Source organism: Puma concolor, chromosome D1 (genome assembly GCF_028749965.1).
Source record: "Puma concolor isolate L17-30 chromosome D1, mPumCon1.1.hap2, whole genome shotgun sequence".
Lineage (NCBI taxonomy): Eukaryota > Metazoa > Chordata > Mammalia > Carnivora > Felidae > Puma > Puma concolor.
The window spans coordinates 98,523,214-98,535,491 of record NC_141676.1 but is presented as its reverse complement, the minus strand read 5'-3'; the positions used below and the strand labels follow the sequence as shown (position 1 = coordinate 98,535,491).

The 12,278-nt window shown below is 48.5% G+C and overlaps 1 protein-coding gene across 4 annotated transcripts in view; it reads left to right on the top strand.

Moving 5' to 3' along the window:
- The window catches only part of GRIK4 (glutamate ionotropic receptor kainate type subunit 4), a 431,577-nt gene extending 421,536 nt beyond the window's left edge, over positions 1-10,041 (top strand). For all 4 annotated transcript variants that reach the window (XM_086678846.1, XM_086678845.1, XM_086678847.1 and 1 more), the window contains 2 exons: positions 5,532-5,650; positions 9,632-10,041. In XM_086678846.1, the coding sequence (XP_086534972.1) occupies positions 5,532-5,650; positions 9,632-9,988 (476 nt within the window). In that variant the 3' untranslated portion in view covers positions 9,989-10,041. The remainder of the gene's footprint in view (positions 1-5,531; positions 5,651-9,631) is intronic.
- The last annotated feature ends 2,237 nt before the right edge of the window (positions 10,042-12,278 follow it).

The following is a 12,278-nucleotide window of genomic DNA, read 5'->3' as shown; positions in this document are numbered from 1 at the left end:
TTTGCACAGCACTTCAGCACACAGCGTGGGGCTCGGGTCAGGGAGGTTTCTCAAGAAAGATATGCTGACTGTTGTTCAAGAGTAATTATACTCTCCCTTGCTGGGATGCTGATGCTAGTCTCTCTTTGTACCTGCCTCTGTGGCTCTTGTGGCCTCTGCCTTCTTGCCTCCCAGGCTAGCCCTGCCCCTTCCTTGTTCAAAAGGAACTTCCCTGCGTCTCAGTCGCAAATTTCCCCGGTGCCATCTGGAGGTTTTAGAGGGTGTTGAGGCCTGAGACGCATGTGCCCCTGAATCCAAAAGGTGATTATTTCCAGGTCAGAACTGATGGCAGAGCAGTTGGGTGGAGATTCCAGTCTATCACCGGTACTCCCTTCTAGGTTGCCATTTCCCTCTGTTAGTTCTAGAGACACGGAATGCTGTTTGTTGGCATTTGCCAACTGTAATTTGTATTTGTGGACAAGCTATGAGCGACACCGGTGTTAGGATTGAATCAACCAAGACTTTGCAGGGGGAGTTCGATTCTATGTCAGTTAATGCAGTCTCGTGGCTGGGGCATAGCTGAGGCTCTGAGACTTACGTGTCAAGAGAGGCTCTGTCTGAAAGCCATCTGTCTAGGTGGCGTCTGTGTGGGCCGTCTGAAGAAGGGAAGGGAGGGGTGATTAGCGGGCCGTCCCCTCGCAAGGGCCGAGGCGGCTATGAGCACAACGAGGGCCTGTGGTCAGACTGGAGGGTGCCCATGCCAGCGTAGAGGCTGTGTGCTGCGGAAGGCATTTGACTTTAGCAGAATGACTGATGACAGTATTAAATGGAACCACTGTGTTCTCCTACAGCTCGCTGCCTGCTCCCGCTCCATCTGTTTCTCAACTCAGGCTCTGCCAACAATCTATTCTTGCTTCCACTTTCCAGTAAGTTCCTAAAGGCACCGGTGGTATACAAGCCTCGCTCCTGGGTGGGGAGGCCGCTAAGCCAGGAATCGGCACTCTTGAGCCAACAGCCATGATTGACACGCTGGCCCTGAAACACGAGAAGCTGAGAAAGAAGGACCGTGGGGTGTGTTGGGGACTCATGCTTTCTACCCGCATCCTGTTAAAACCTCAGCTCCTCCGAGAAGCTTTCCCTAACCTGATCAGACTTCTCCCAGCACAGATCACCTGTCTGTTTATAACCCTCCCCAGTTCCCTTGCACCTGCCTGGGACCCGGTACCATCGGTCCACGTGGTAGGTTCACCGTCAGTGTTCAGTCCCACCTTGGCCAGCCACTCTGTGCAGCCTGGGCCTTCTGCCTCTGTGATCAGGCTGCGAGCACGCGACAAGGGCTGTCGCACTTTACTGTTATTTCAAACTAAAATGAATTAGGAATGAATACATTTCACGGTATGGATCCAAAGCTTCTGATAACGCAGGATTCCACATATGAGACGTCTTTATCCTCTTGCTTTCTGTTCATTCTTTCTGCAGACATTTATTGGGCTCTTATTATGGGCCAGGCCCCATGATGGTGGAGTTACAGAGTTGATCCAGACCTGGATCGTCTCCCTTATGGAACTCACAGTCTAGCAGGAAATCCAGATTTATCAGGTTAAACGAGGGTATTATTTTATGCAACGTTAGAATGATTCACGATGTATTGTCAATGAAACACCAAAGCGGTATAACTCACAGAGCCAGGTAAGATGAGCTAAGTCTTGAAGGAAAGGTTAAGGTTGGCCTGGTGCGTGTCTGGGGGCTGGGGGGGTAGGCTCCAGGGAGAGGTGCCAGTGGGAGTAAAGGTACAGAAGGTAGGGTGCTGGGAACAGAATGCTGTGCGCTGGGAACTGGGAACAGTTACTAGAGATGTTATTGCGGTTGGATTTTAGCATCTTGGAAAGATCACTCAGGCAAACTTAGTGGAGGGTAGAGTTGAGTTATAGGGCTACAAGCAGGGAATCATTTTGGAGGCCTCGTGCAACAGTCCCAGCAAGAAACAGTGGGAGCCTGAGCTAGGGAAGTACTAGCAGGGTAAGAAGTTGAAAAGCATGTAGGAGGTAAAATCACCAGGACTTGGTACGAGCCAGTGCAGGAAGGAGAGACAAGAGACCAAATTCAGGAAAATGAGAGAATGTGCCTCAGAGCAAGCGGAGGCACTGAGGAGGTTGCAAGAGAGCGATGTCTTTATAAAAAGCCAAGAAGGGAGAGTGCTTGGCAATCCCAAGTGCCCCAAGAGGTCACTTAAGATCAGGACTGGAAAACTTCAAGTATGTTCGTTGGTGACCTTGGTGGGGGTGGTTTTGGTGATGCGAGACAAAATCACATGGGGTAAAGAGTGAACAGGAAAAACAAAAAGTGAGTTCAGAACAGAACCACTTTCTTCTTCAGATGCCCAGGGCCTAAAAGCTTTTCAAGAATCCAAAATTATGTTTGAGGTCTGAAAAAATGTATTAGCTCTAACACTCAAAAAGAAACGGCAAAATTAAATTAAGACATGTTTAATTAAATATCCCCAAAATGTAACATTGTTTCGACTTCATTAATTTTTAAATTTAATATTCATAAAAACTTCATTACATGTAGAAACAATTTTTTTGCTTAGATTTTTTTTTTCTCGTTTTGCAAACATTCCCTGGTATGCGCGATGATTGCTGAGAAATCACAGCCCATTATAAATTAACTGTTGCCTGCTACTCAGCCATGTCACGAGCAAAATTTTTAAAAGGCATTGAACAGGAGATGTGGGTGCATTTTCTTCTTCTCGCTTTTATGTGAGACGGGGCCTCCAAAGGTACGCGGTTTTAAGGGCTTGAAAATGTCTTAAAACAGTTCTGATATAGACAACTGTTTCAGAAAGCTTGGCCAGGGAAGGAAGGAGAGAGAATGGGTGTTCACTAGACGGAGTTGGAAGGGGAAGAAAGGCTTCTTATTTTTCTTTGGGGATTTTTCCTGTATCAGGCAGAACTATCGCAAAGTGATCAGAGAGTCTTCTAGTACCTCAATGGTCGCTTGGGGACTCCGTTTACCTGAACAGGTGGATACCCTTGGGATCACTGTGGTCACCTTCCCCTTCACCGAGGCCCTCATCCGGCCTTCTCCACAGGGACCAGCTGGAGGCTCTGGTTCATCCATGAGGCTCAGATGCACATCTGAACACCCGGCTCTCACCACCCCTTAACCTGCTGCTGGAGCATGTGCCAGAACGTCCCGGCCAGGCCCCTCTGTGCCCTCTTTCTCAAGTGTCCCCCCGTGTCTGCCCCGTTCACCTGGATCCTCATGTTCCCATGGTCAAAAACTTTCTGCCCAAATGGTCCCAGTAACCTGGGGCTGGTGTTCAAAGGAACCCCAAGCATCTTCCTCCTGGAAAGTTACTCCAGGAGAAAGTTACTCCAGGAGAAAGTTACTCCAGGAGAAATCTACTCCAAACCCTCTATGCCTTCCCTTATAATTGATTTTTTAACTACCCCGCTGTTTTTGATTATTCGAAATAGAGGATTCATATCTGCACTGGTTTCCAAAAGTCAACCGCGTAGACCTGCAGACCAAAGCATAGAGTCCTTGCGATGCATTCGTGGTGTAAGCCATGGTAGCAAATTATCAGTGTGGGCGGGCACTGCACCCAGCCGGGCTGTTGTAAAAACAAAACAAAAAAAGCAACACTTGAAGCTTCGTGAGAGGAAAGCCAGGGAGTCTTGAAATGACTAGGTGGGGCTATTTTTCCAGCTTTCCAAGGTGCAGAAAGTAGTGTCGGATTTCTGCTCCTGAACTAGGCTCATTTCTTAGTGTTGCAATGAGGCTGGCTTTCCCTGACACTGACATAGCTCCTATCCCCTTACTGATTAAACAAACACTCAAACATGCAAGCATTCTAGACCAGCCCAGGGTGTAAGCTACCCTCCTGGCATTTTCCTGGATAAAAGGTGCTTTTTGATTTATGAATGTGGCCCCTGGGGAATTGGGGTCTCATGTGCTTATGACACTGCCCCTAAGGTTTGGGTTTCTCTGAGACCAAGCAAAGCATCCAGTTGCGTAGCTAAACGCAGTGTTTGACACTGTGGAAATGAAACAACCTACAAATATTTACTGAGTACGCGCTGTGTATCATGCTAGGCAGCGAGGAGGCAACTGGGAACTGCCTGACTTCAAGGAACTTAGTCATGTACATTGCTTCTGAAAATACCAATCTGCACACTCATTTTAGGCCTGGCTAGAAACGAGTCACTGGTGAAATGTATTTTAAAATGCAGATTCCGGGGCTCCTGGGTGGCTCAGTCGGTGGAGTGTCTGGCTTCCGCTCAGGTCATGATCTTGCGGTTTGTGGGTTCAAGCCCCACGTTGGGCTCTATGCTAACAGCTCAGAGCCTGGAACCTGCTTTGGATTCTGCAGCTCCCTTTCGCTCTGCCCCTCCCCCACTCATGCTCGCTCACGCGCGTGCTCTCTCTCTCTCTCAAAAATGAGTAAAAACATTTAAAACATTTAAAATTCAGATTCCTAGGCCCCATCTTCAGAGACATGGATTCCATAGGTCTGGTGTAAGGACTAGAAATCTCTATTTTGAACAAGCTTCTCAGGTGGTCCTGTTGGGTCGCCCAGTTTGACAAACACTGGTCTGGAGGGATAAAAAGTTTTACTGTCTAACTAAGTAACATGTTGACGCAGATAATGTAAACGGAATTTTTTCTACCCACAGTTCAGTTAAAACAACTGCTTTATATCCAATAAACCCAGTGTTACAGAGATTCACTAAATTTTTTATGAAACGTGTAGACTTTATAGGTATTTTGCTATCATGTCTCTGTAGGCTAAATCAAATTTTCACTAATCCGTTTTGTTTTCTTTTCATAAAAAAAAAAAACTTTTTAATGTTTTTTTTAAATTTTTTTTTAAATGTTTATTTTTGGGAGACAGACAGAGTGTGGGTGGAGGAGGGGCAGAGAGAGAGAGGGAGACCGAGGATCTGAAGCAGGCTCCAGGCTCAGAGCTGTCAGCACAGAGCCTGACACGGGGCTTGAACTCAAAGACCATGAGATCATGACCTGAGCTGAAGTCTTGAGCTGCCCAGGGCACACCCCTCATGTTTATTTATTTTTAAAAGAGAGAGAGAGAGAGAGCAGGAGCCGGGGAGGGTCAGAGAGCGAGGACCAGACAGAGGATCCGAAGAGGGCTCTACACTGCCAGCCAGATGCAGGGCTCAAACTCACGAACCATGAGATCATGACCTGAGCTGAAGTCAGTCGCTTAACCGACTGAACCACCTAGGTGCCCCTCAATGACCCTTTTCTGAAAATGACCTTCCCTTCCCACCCCCAGATGGCTTTTTGAAGGCTTCTCTCTAGTCTCCTCTTTTTGCAACCAGATCCCTTCTCCCGTCTTTTACTCCATCAATGCCGCTCCTTTGTTTGTTTGTTTGTTTCAAAAGAATAACTCTATCAAGGAATATGCGTGTAAAGTATCTACAAGACTCAAGTTCTGGCTCTGTAAATGACCTTCAGCATCTTTGGTAGAACAATAATGTCTTCCAGCCCTCTTACGTTACCCTTCGTTTGTTCTCACTTTCTTACAGGACTGGGAATGGAGAATATTGGTGGAATCTTTGTGGTTCTTATTTGTGGCTTAATCGTGGCCATTTTTATGGCTATGTTGGAGTTTTTATGGACTCTCCGACACTCGGAAGCTACTGAGGTAAACCTTCAAAGGGGTACGACCTGTAGTGTTGGCGGACGGGCTCGGGCATGTACAAAAATCATTTTTTGAGACCCCATAAAAGGGTGGAGTGCCCACGAGACAGTGCAGGGGAAAGAATCTCAATCCTGAGGGCAAGAGATCTGGGTTCATGCTTTATCACTTACTAATGATGCAGCCACAGAAAGCGCACTTAACCTCTGAGCTGCAGATTCTTTTCCGAAACGGCCCGGCAAATACATATGGGATGAATGTTTTATGCACAACGAAGCCTTCTACAACTACAATTTAAGACGTAGTATGGCAGAGAAAAACAGGCAAAAGTACGAGGCTGCCAGTGGAAACCGCTGACGTTACTTCTTGGATCTTTAGGATGTTTTTAACTTCCCGGCAAAGGTGTTTAGAGATACCCCAATTTACGTGAGCCCAAGAATTGCGTCTTTTTTCCCCGGGGATTTTGAGTAACTTTAATTCCCGAACCTGTGGCTTCGCAACTGGGCTAATGTAGATTTCCCACAGACTGAAGGGTCTGGTTAGAAGGAAGAAGACTGTGTCCTTTTCTGCCTCAGAGAAGGGGCACAAATCCTTATGTGCTGATGGCATCATTCGGCTTTTAAAGTACAGTAGCTTCTCTCTCGGTTTCTCAACCCTGGATCTCCCTGAGCCTCCTGGCTTCACTGATGCTGGAGAAACAGCTCCTAGCAGGACATGAGTGTACGTGTGCCCGTCCATCAGTGGAGTCCAGCCTCAGGCGGGGGTGGGGGTGGGGGTGGGGGTGGGGGTGGGGGGAAGGCTAGCAGTACAGCACTGCCTGCTGGCCCTTTTACTTTTCTGTGCTCAGCCTCTTTCCCATACCCACTACTACTTACAGACCGTCACCCACTCCTCACATCTCTTGGTCCCTCCGTGCACAGAGGTTGATTTTATCCCCCATCTCCCCAGGAAACCAGGAGTGGGCAGCCCCAAGTTACAACTCCCGCTCAAAACTCTACCCACAGCTAAAACCGCCCCTGCGGCCCACCGCAGATGCTCCCTGGCATCCCTCTCTCTCTCCCTTGATCCCATCTTTCCTTGGCTGTTCTAGGGTCCTCCTCGTTCTCCCCGTTATTTTTGCTGCCTGCTGACTCCCCAAAATCTAAACTTATGCACAAGTTTATCCTCTGTTTTAAAATAATAACAGGATCACTGTTGGTCTTGCGCTGTCTTTTCCCTCTGGCCAACCAAGGTGATCCCGACTATCTCAGTCTCCATTTCCGGACCTCCCAGCCAGTCCTTAATGCAAGGCAGTCTGGCTCCTCCCCATCCCTGTACTGAAAGGTCATCGCTGAGGTCTGACCCCTCCCAGTGGGCAAAACCAGAGAACCCATTGGGCCTTATTGGACCTCAGTGTGCCCCTTGATGAAGTGGACAGTTCCTTCCAGGAGCTCTCTCCTCCCTTGCCTTTCCCGGCACCAAGCTTTGTTGGTTCCCCTCCTATCTCTCCCTCCAGCTTTCCTGCCTTTCTCTCTTTGTCCACAACTAAAATGGTGGTGCTACTTACTTGGTAAGACTTAGTTCAACCTAAGTGTTCTTCTCCCTGTGAAGCTTTTTCTCGTGCCTTCTGCCCTGGATGAGAGGAGCTGATCATTTCTCCTCCTTTCCATCACCACTATAACCTGTGCACTGAGCACTCCTACACTGTGTTGCAATTATTTTTGGATCTGCCTTCCTACTAAACACTGCCTGAAAGAAAGCACTGTGTCCTCTGTCTCTACATTTCCCCCCAAAGGACAGTGCTTGATATGTAATTGGCATCCAACAAATGAGTGTCTCGCCACATATAATAGAGTAGGCAGGTGGTATTGTTTTAGGTGTTACAGTCATTATTAGAAGCACAGAGATGTTAAGGGGCTTGCCCAGAATCTCTGATATTTAGTAACAGTAGGAGGTCCAGAACCCAGGTCTTCATTCTTGATGCTGGCCGTATCCCATGAGGTGATACTATTTCTCTGTAGCTGCTTTAAGTAGAGGATCTGTGCACATTTGGTTATTCTCCCAAGAGTTCACCCATGGTCTGGACGTACCTTAAAAAATTCAGCGAGGACTTCCGAGAACCAAAATGAAGAGTAAAGTCTCCGTTAGCTATCTGGCTATGGTAGAACAACTGTCCTGTTGATAGAACTGGAAGATTGGAAGAAAGACCATGAAAGAGCAGGTTTCTTCTTCCATCAGAGTCCAGGAAAGCATCCCTTCCAGCACAGAGTAGAGAACTAAACTGAGCATACATGTGCTTTGGAGTAGGTGGGTTTAGGTTCAAAATCTGGGTCAGCCATCGATGAGTCCAGTAATTTTTCACAAGGTAAATAACTTCTCGGAGCCTCTGTTTCCACATCTGTGAAATGGGTATCATAGACGTAGCAGCAGGAGTAGTAGACCTAGAAGTGTAGCAGCAGTAACACGGGCTTGTGATTCTTCACCCACAATTCTGAAGCCTAAAAAGCTTAGAAAGTGCCAAGTTCTTTTTATAAATTTGATGCAAAACGCATTTGGCGACAACATTCGAACCAGTGCAAGGCTAATGTTAGTATTTATGGTCTTTATCTCACTCAGTGTAAGGTACATAGGCTTTGCTACATAACTAACGTGCTTTTTCCAGTTTTATGGCCAAATAATTGACATACATCATTGTGTAAGTTTCAGGCATACAGGATAATGATTTGATTTCCACCTATTGTGAAATGATTACCACAATGGGTTCGGCTAACATGTGTCATCTCACACAGATACAAGAAGAAGAAAAGAAGGAAAAAAGGAAAACCAGTTTTCTCCTTATGATGAGAACTCTCAGACTTTACTCTCTTAACAACTTAAAAAAATTTTTTTTCTTAACATTTGTTTATTATTGAGAGACAGAGAGAGACAAAGCATGAGCATGGGGGGGGGGGGGGCGGCGCAGAGAGAGGAGGAGACACAGAATCCGAAGCAGGCTCCAGGCTCTGAGCTGTCAGCACAGAGCCGGACCCGGGGCTTGAACCCACAAACAGCGAGATCATGACCTGAGCCCAAGTCAGACGCTCAACCGACTGAGCCACCCAGGTGCCCCACTCTTAACAACTTTTAATGTGCTTGAATATATAGAGTCTGCCCTAGACCCCACGGGGTATGACGCGCAATATATTCTATGTATGCTTTATTACCTCTCTAAAATCTAAATCATTCTTTTTTTTTTTAATGTTTATTTATTTGTTTTCAGCGGGGGATGGGCAGAAAGGAGAGAGAGAATCCCAAGTAGAATGCAACGTGGGGCTCGATCCCACCAATTGTCAGATCATGACCTGAGCCGAAATCAAGCATCAGTCGCTTAACCCACTGAGCCACCCAGGCGCCCCTAAAATCTAAAACGTTCCGAAACATAGATGGACCAAGGGTTTCCTATCAGGAGACTATGAACCTGGAGAGGTGGTGATTGTTGTTGCTTTTGTTACAGTGATTATCATCTCCAGCTATACCCAGTTGATCAAAAGAATGAGTCTTTAGCTTGAGAACAGAGCGTTCCTGGAGACATGGCTTTTTTCAAATACTTGACAGACCTGCAGAAGAGGGGATATTTATTTATTAGGCTTCAAGTTACAAATTTAATTGGGATCGATGGACGACAATTTCACGCAGAGGGATTGTGAGCTCAGTAGAAGGAAACACCATTTCACGGGCTATCTCCCAACATGGTGAGGATGTTATCTTTGGAGGCCTCCGAACAAAGACAGGACAACCAGCTGACAGGGCTGTTGACCTCTAGGGTATGGAGGGCGTTGGAATGTTTAGTGGCAGGTGGACTGTGGGGGTGGGTTGCAAGGCCTTCATGTTATCTTCATCCCTAGGATCATGTGATTCTGAGACACGGGCCCCCCAGTCCCCCTCCTGCAGAGACACGCAGGGAACGCTCAAGAGACCCCCAGGGGCTCTTTCTGAGAGGTTAGGCTGTGACCTCCTCCTTCCCTCCAGGTGTCCGTCTGCCAGGAGATGGTGACCGAGCTCCGCAGCATCATCCTGTGTCAGGACAGTGTCCACCCCCGCCGGCGGCGCGCTGGGGTGCCTCCGCCCCGGCCCCCCGTTCCCGAGGAGCGCCGGCCGCGGGGCACCGCCACGCTCAGCAACGGCAAGCTGTGCGGGGCCGGGGAGCCGGACCAGCTGGCGCAGAGACTGGCCCAGGAGGCCGCCCTGGTGGCCCGCGGCTGCACACACATCCGCGTCTGCCCCGAGTGCCGCAGGTTCCAGGGCCTGCGGGCGCGTCCGTCGCCTGCCCGCAGCGAGGAGAGCCTGGAGTGGGAAAAGACCACCAACAGCAGCGAGCCCGAGTAGCCTCGGGGGGCGCCGGACACGCGGAGGCCAGGTGGGGAGGCGGGAGGGCCGGGGGGCAGATGCTGCGCTCCGCAGGGAGCCCGGACTTGTACAGCGTCCACGCTTCTCTCCGGAGCCTGGATCCAGGAACTTGACACACAGATCGGAGAACCTGATGCCCCAGCCAGAGCCAGCGCCCTGGTCCGGGAGCTGGGTCCACCCAGAGACGTTGCACCCCGAGTGGCGAGGGGACGCCCGCCCTCCCGACCGCAAGGACCCACCTTCTCCCAGTGGGCCTTTCCCTCCCGCCAAAATTACAGAGTCTGGGGTGGGGGGCCTTGCCCAGACCTGTCCAATGAATTGGGGGAACCATCAGTGGAATTCTCCCCTAGGAAGGGGCCATTGTACCTTGGGTCTAGTTCTTACAGGAAAACAAACAAATTAAACTAAACAGGGAAGTTTTTCTTTTCTGGATTTGTATATTTTTGTTAATGCTCTCATTTTCCTTTTCTTTCCCCTCCCTTGCACCGCGCCTCACCCCCCCCTTCCCCCCCCCCCCCCCCCCCCCGCCTTTTCTTCTTTGTTGTCTTCTCCGTTCTATTCATTTGTTTGGGATTTTTTTTGTTTTTGTTTTTGGAGGGGGAGGCTGGGTTAGGGAATGGAATTCTAAATAATCCCTGTTTCTTTTTCCTAAATTTTAGGATTTGGAGCGGCCAAGTGCGTCTGATTTCAGGTGCTGACCTCTCTCTTCTGAGTGGGGATTGGGGATAATGGGGAGTATAGGAGAAGAGTCTTGGGAAGAAGGAGGTGGAGAGTCTCAAAAGTCCATTAAAGTAATTTTTTAAATGCCAAAATCCAACCCACTCATAGTTTACTCAGAGAGACCTTGAAATGCCTGGGATTTCAGGGCTTAATATGTCTTCTCTTTCTCTTTCTGACTTTCACTATGACCGGGTTCGATTTGGTCTTTTGTCAATGTGATCTCTAAAGAAGAGAGACAGGGGAGGAGAGCAGAATGTACAAGGTGTCCTGGGGCCTCGCTTAAGGAGCAGGGGCAGGTGATACACTTTTCCCACACCCTGGCCTCGGCTTCCCCCGGAGCGTGCTGTTCACAGGGAAGGAAGCATGGGGCTGCCCTGTCGGTATGGTGCACACTCTGTCAACGCTATCTCTTTAACCAAACCCAGTAGCTGCCTGTGAAGCCAGATCCCCTAGGCTGTCACGGATCGGGTGATTTCTTAGATGTGAGACCTGGGTGCAAGTGTGTGTGTGTGTGTGTGCGTGCTGTGTGTATTAAATGGAAAGACCTTAAGTAATCAAGAATTTGCCAGCTTCTTCGGAGACAGGTGGGGTCTCACAGCTCATACACGGGCCTGGGAACTCTTGAGTTCTACCCTCAGCTTGGGCAAAAGTCCCCTTGCGTGACTTTAAGTAAAGCATTTAACTTCTCTTCCATCTGCAAGATCTGAGTTACTGATGCTTTCCAGGCTAGCAGATGGCTGCTAGTTACTGCTGTACTTGTGAGATGTTCGCAGGGTACGTCCGGGAGCGCTCATCTGATGGGCGGGGTGAGGCTCCCCAGCCGCTGCTTCACCTTGACCTTGACCTTGACCTTTGCTTGGCTTCACCAGTTGGGAGTTTCACGCAGAGAGTCTTCGCTTTCTGATGGAAAACAAATTCTATGCAATTTCTGATTGTCAACTTTGAAAATCCAGAGGGAGAGAGAAGTAATCAGCCGCTCCCAGCCCCACCCCCCCCACCACCGCCACCACCTTGAATCAAACTGTCCTCACATTTCTGTTCTGAATGTACTAAAATAAAGACATCTTTGGAAGATGATGAGCTTAATTCCATGGTTTTTTTTTTTTTTTGGTTTTTTTTGTTTGTTTTTTTTACCATTTGGGTAGGTTGACATCCACCCAACCTTGGGGGGAGGAGAGGGGTCACAAATGGTCTCCTGGTTATTCCTGTAAGGGATGCCAGTGTTGTCCTAGGCTGACCTTCTCTGTCGTGAATCTCAATTTTTTTTCCTTTTCCTCTTTGACCATCAAATAAGGACAAGCTACAAGAGGACACGAGTATTTTTTTCCACCTTGCCTCAAGTCCCACGGATTTGGTGGGGAGGACACCACAGGCCCCCTGACCTCAGACCCCAATGGTGCCATACTGCTCCAACCCACAGCTTCATCGCTTGCTTCTCACAATGTGGTCCCTACTGTTAGATCACATTTGGGGCAGGAAGGGTTGGGTATTTTTTCTTTTTTAAACAACAACAAAAGACCCAACCTCATTTTTATGAGCAGGATATCTT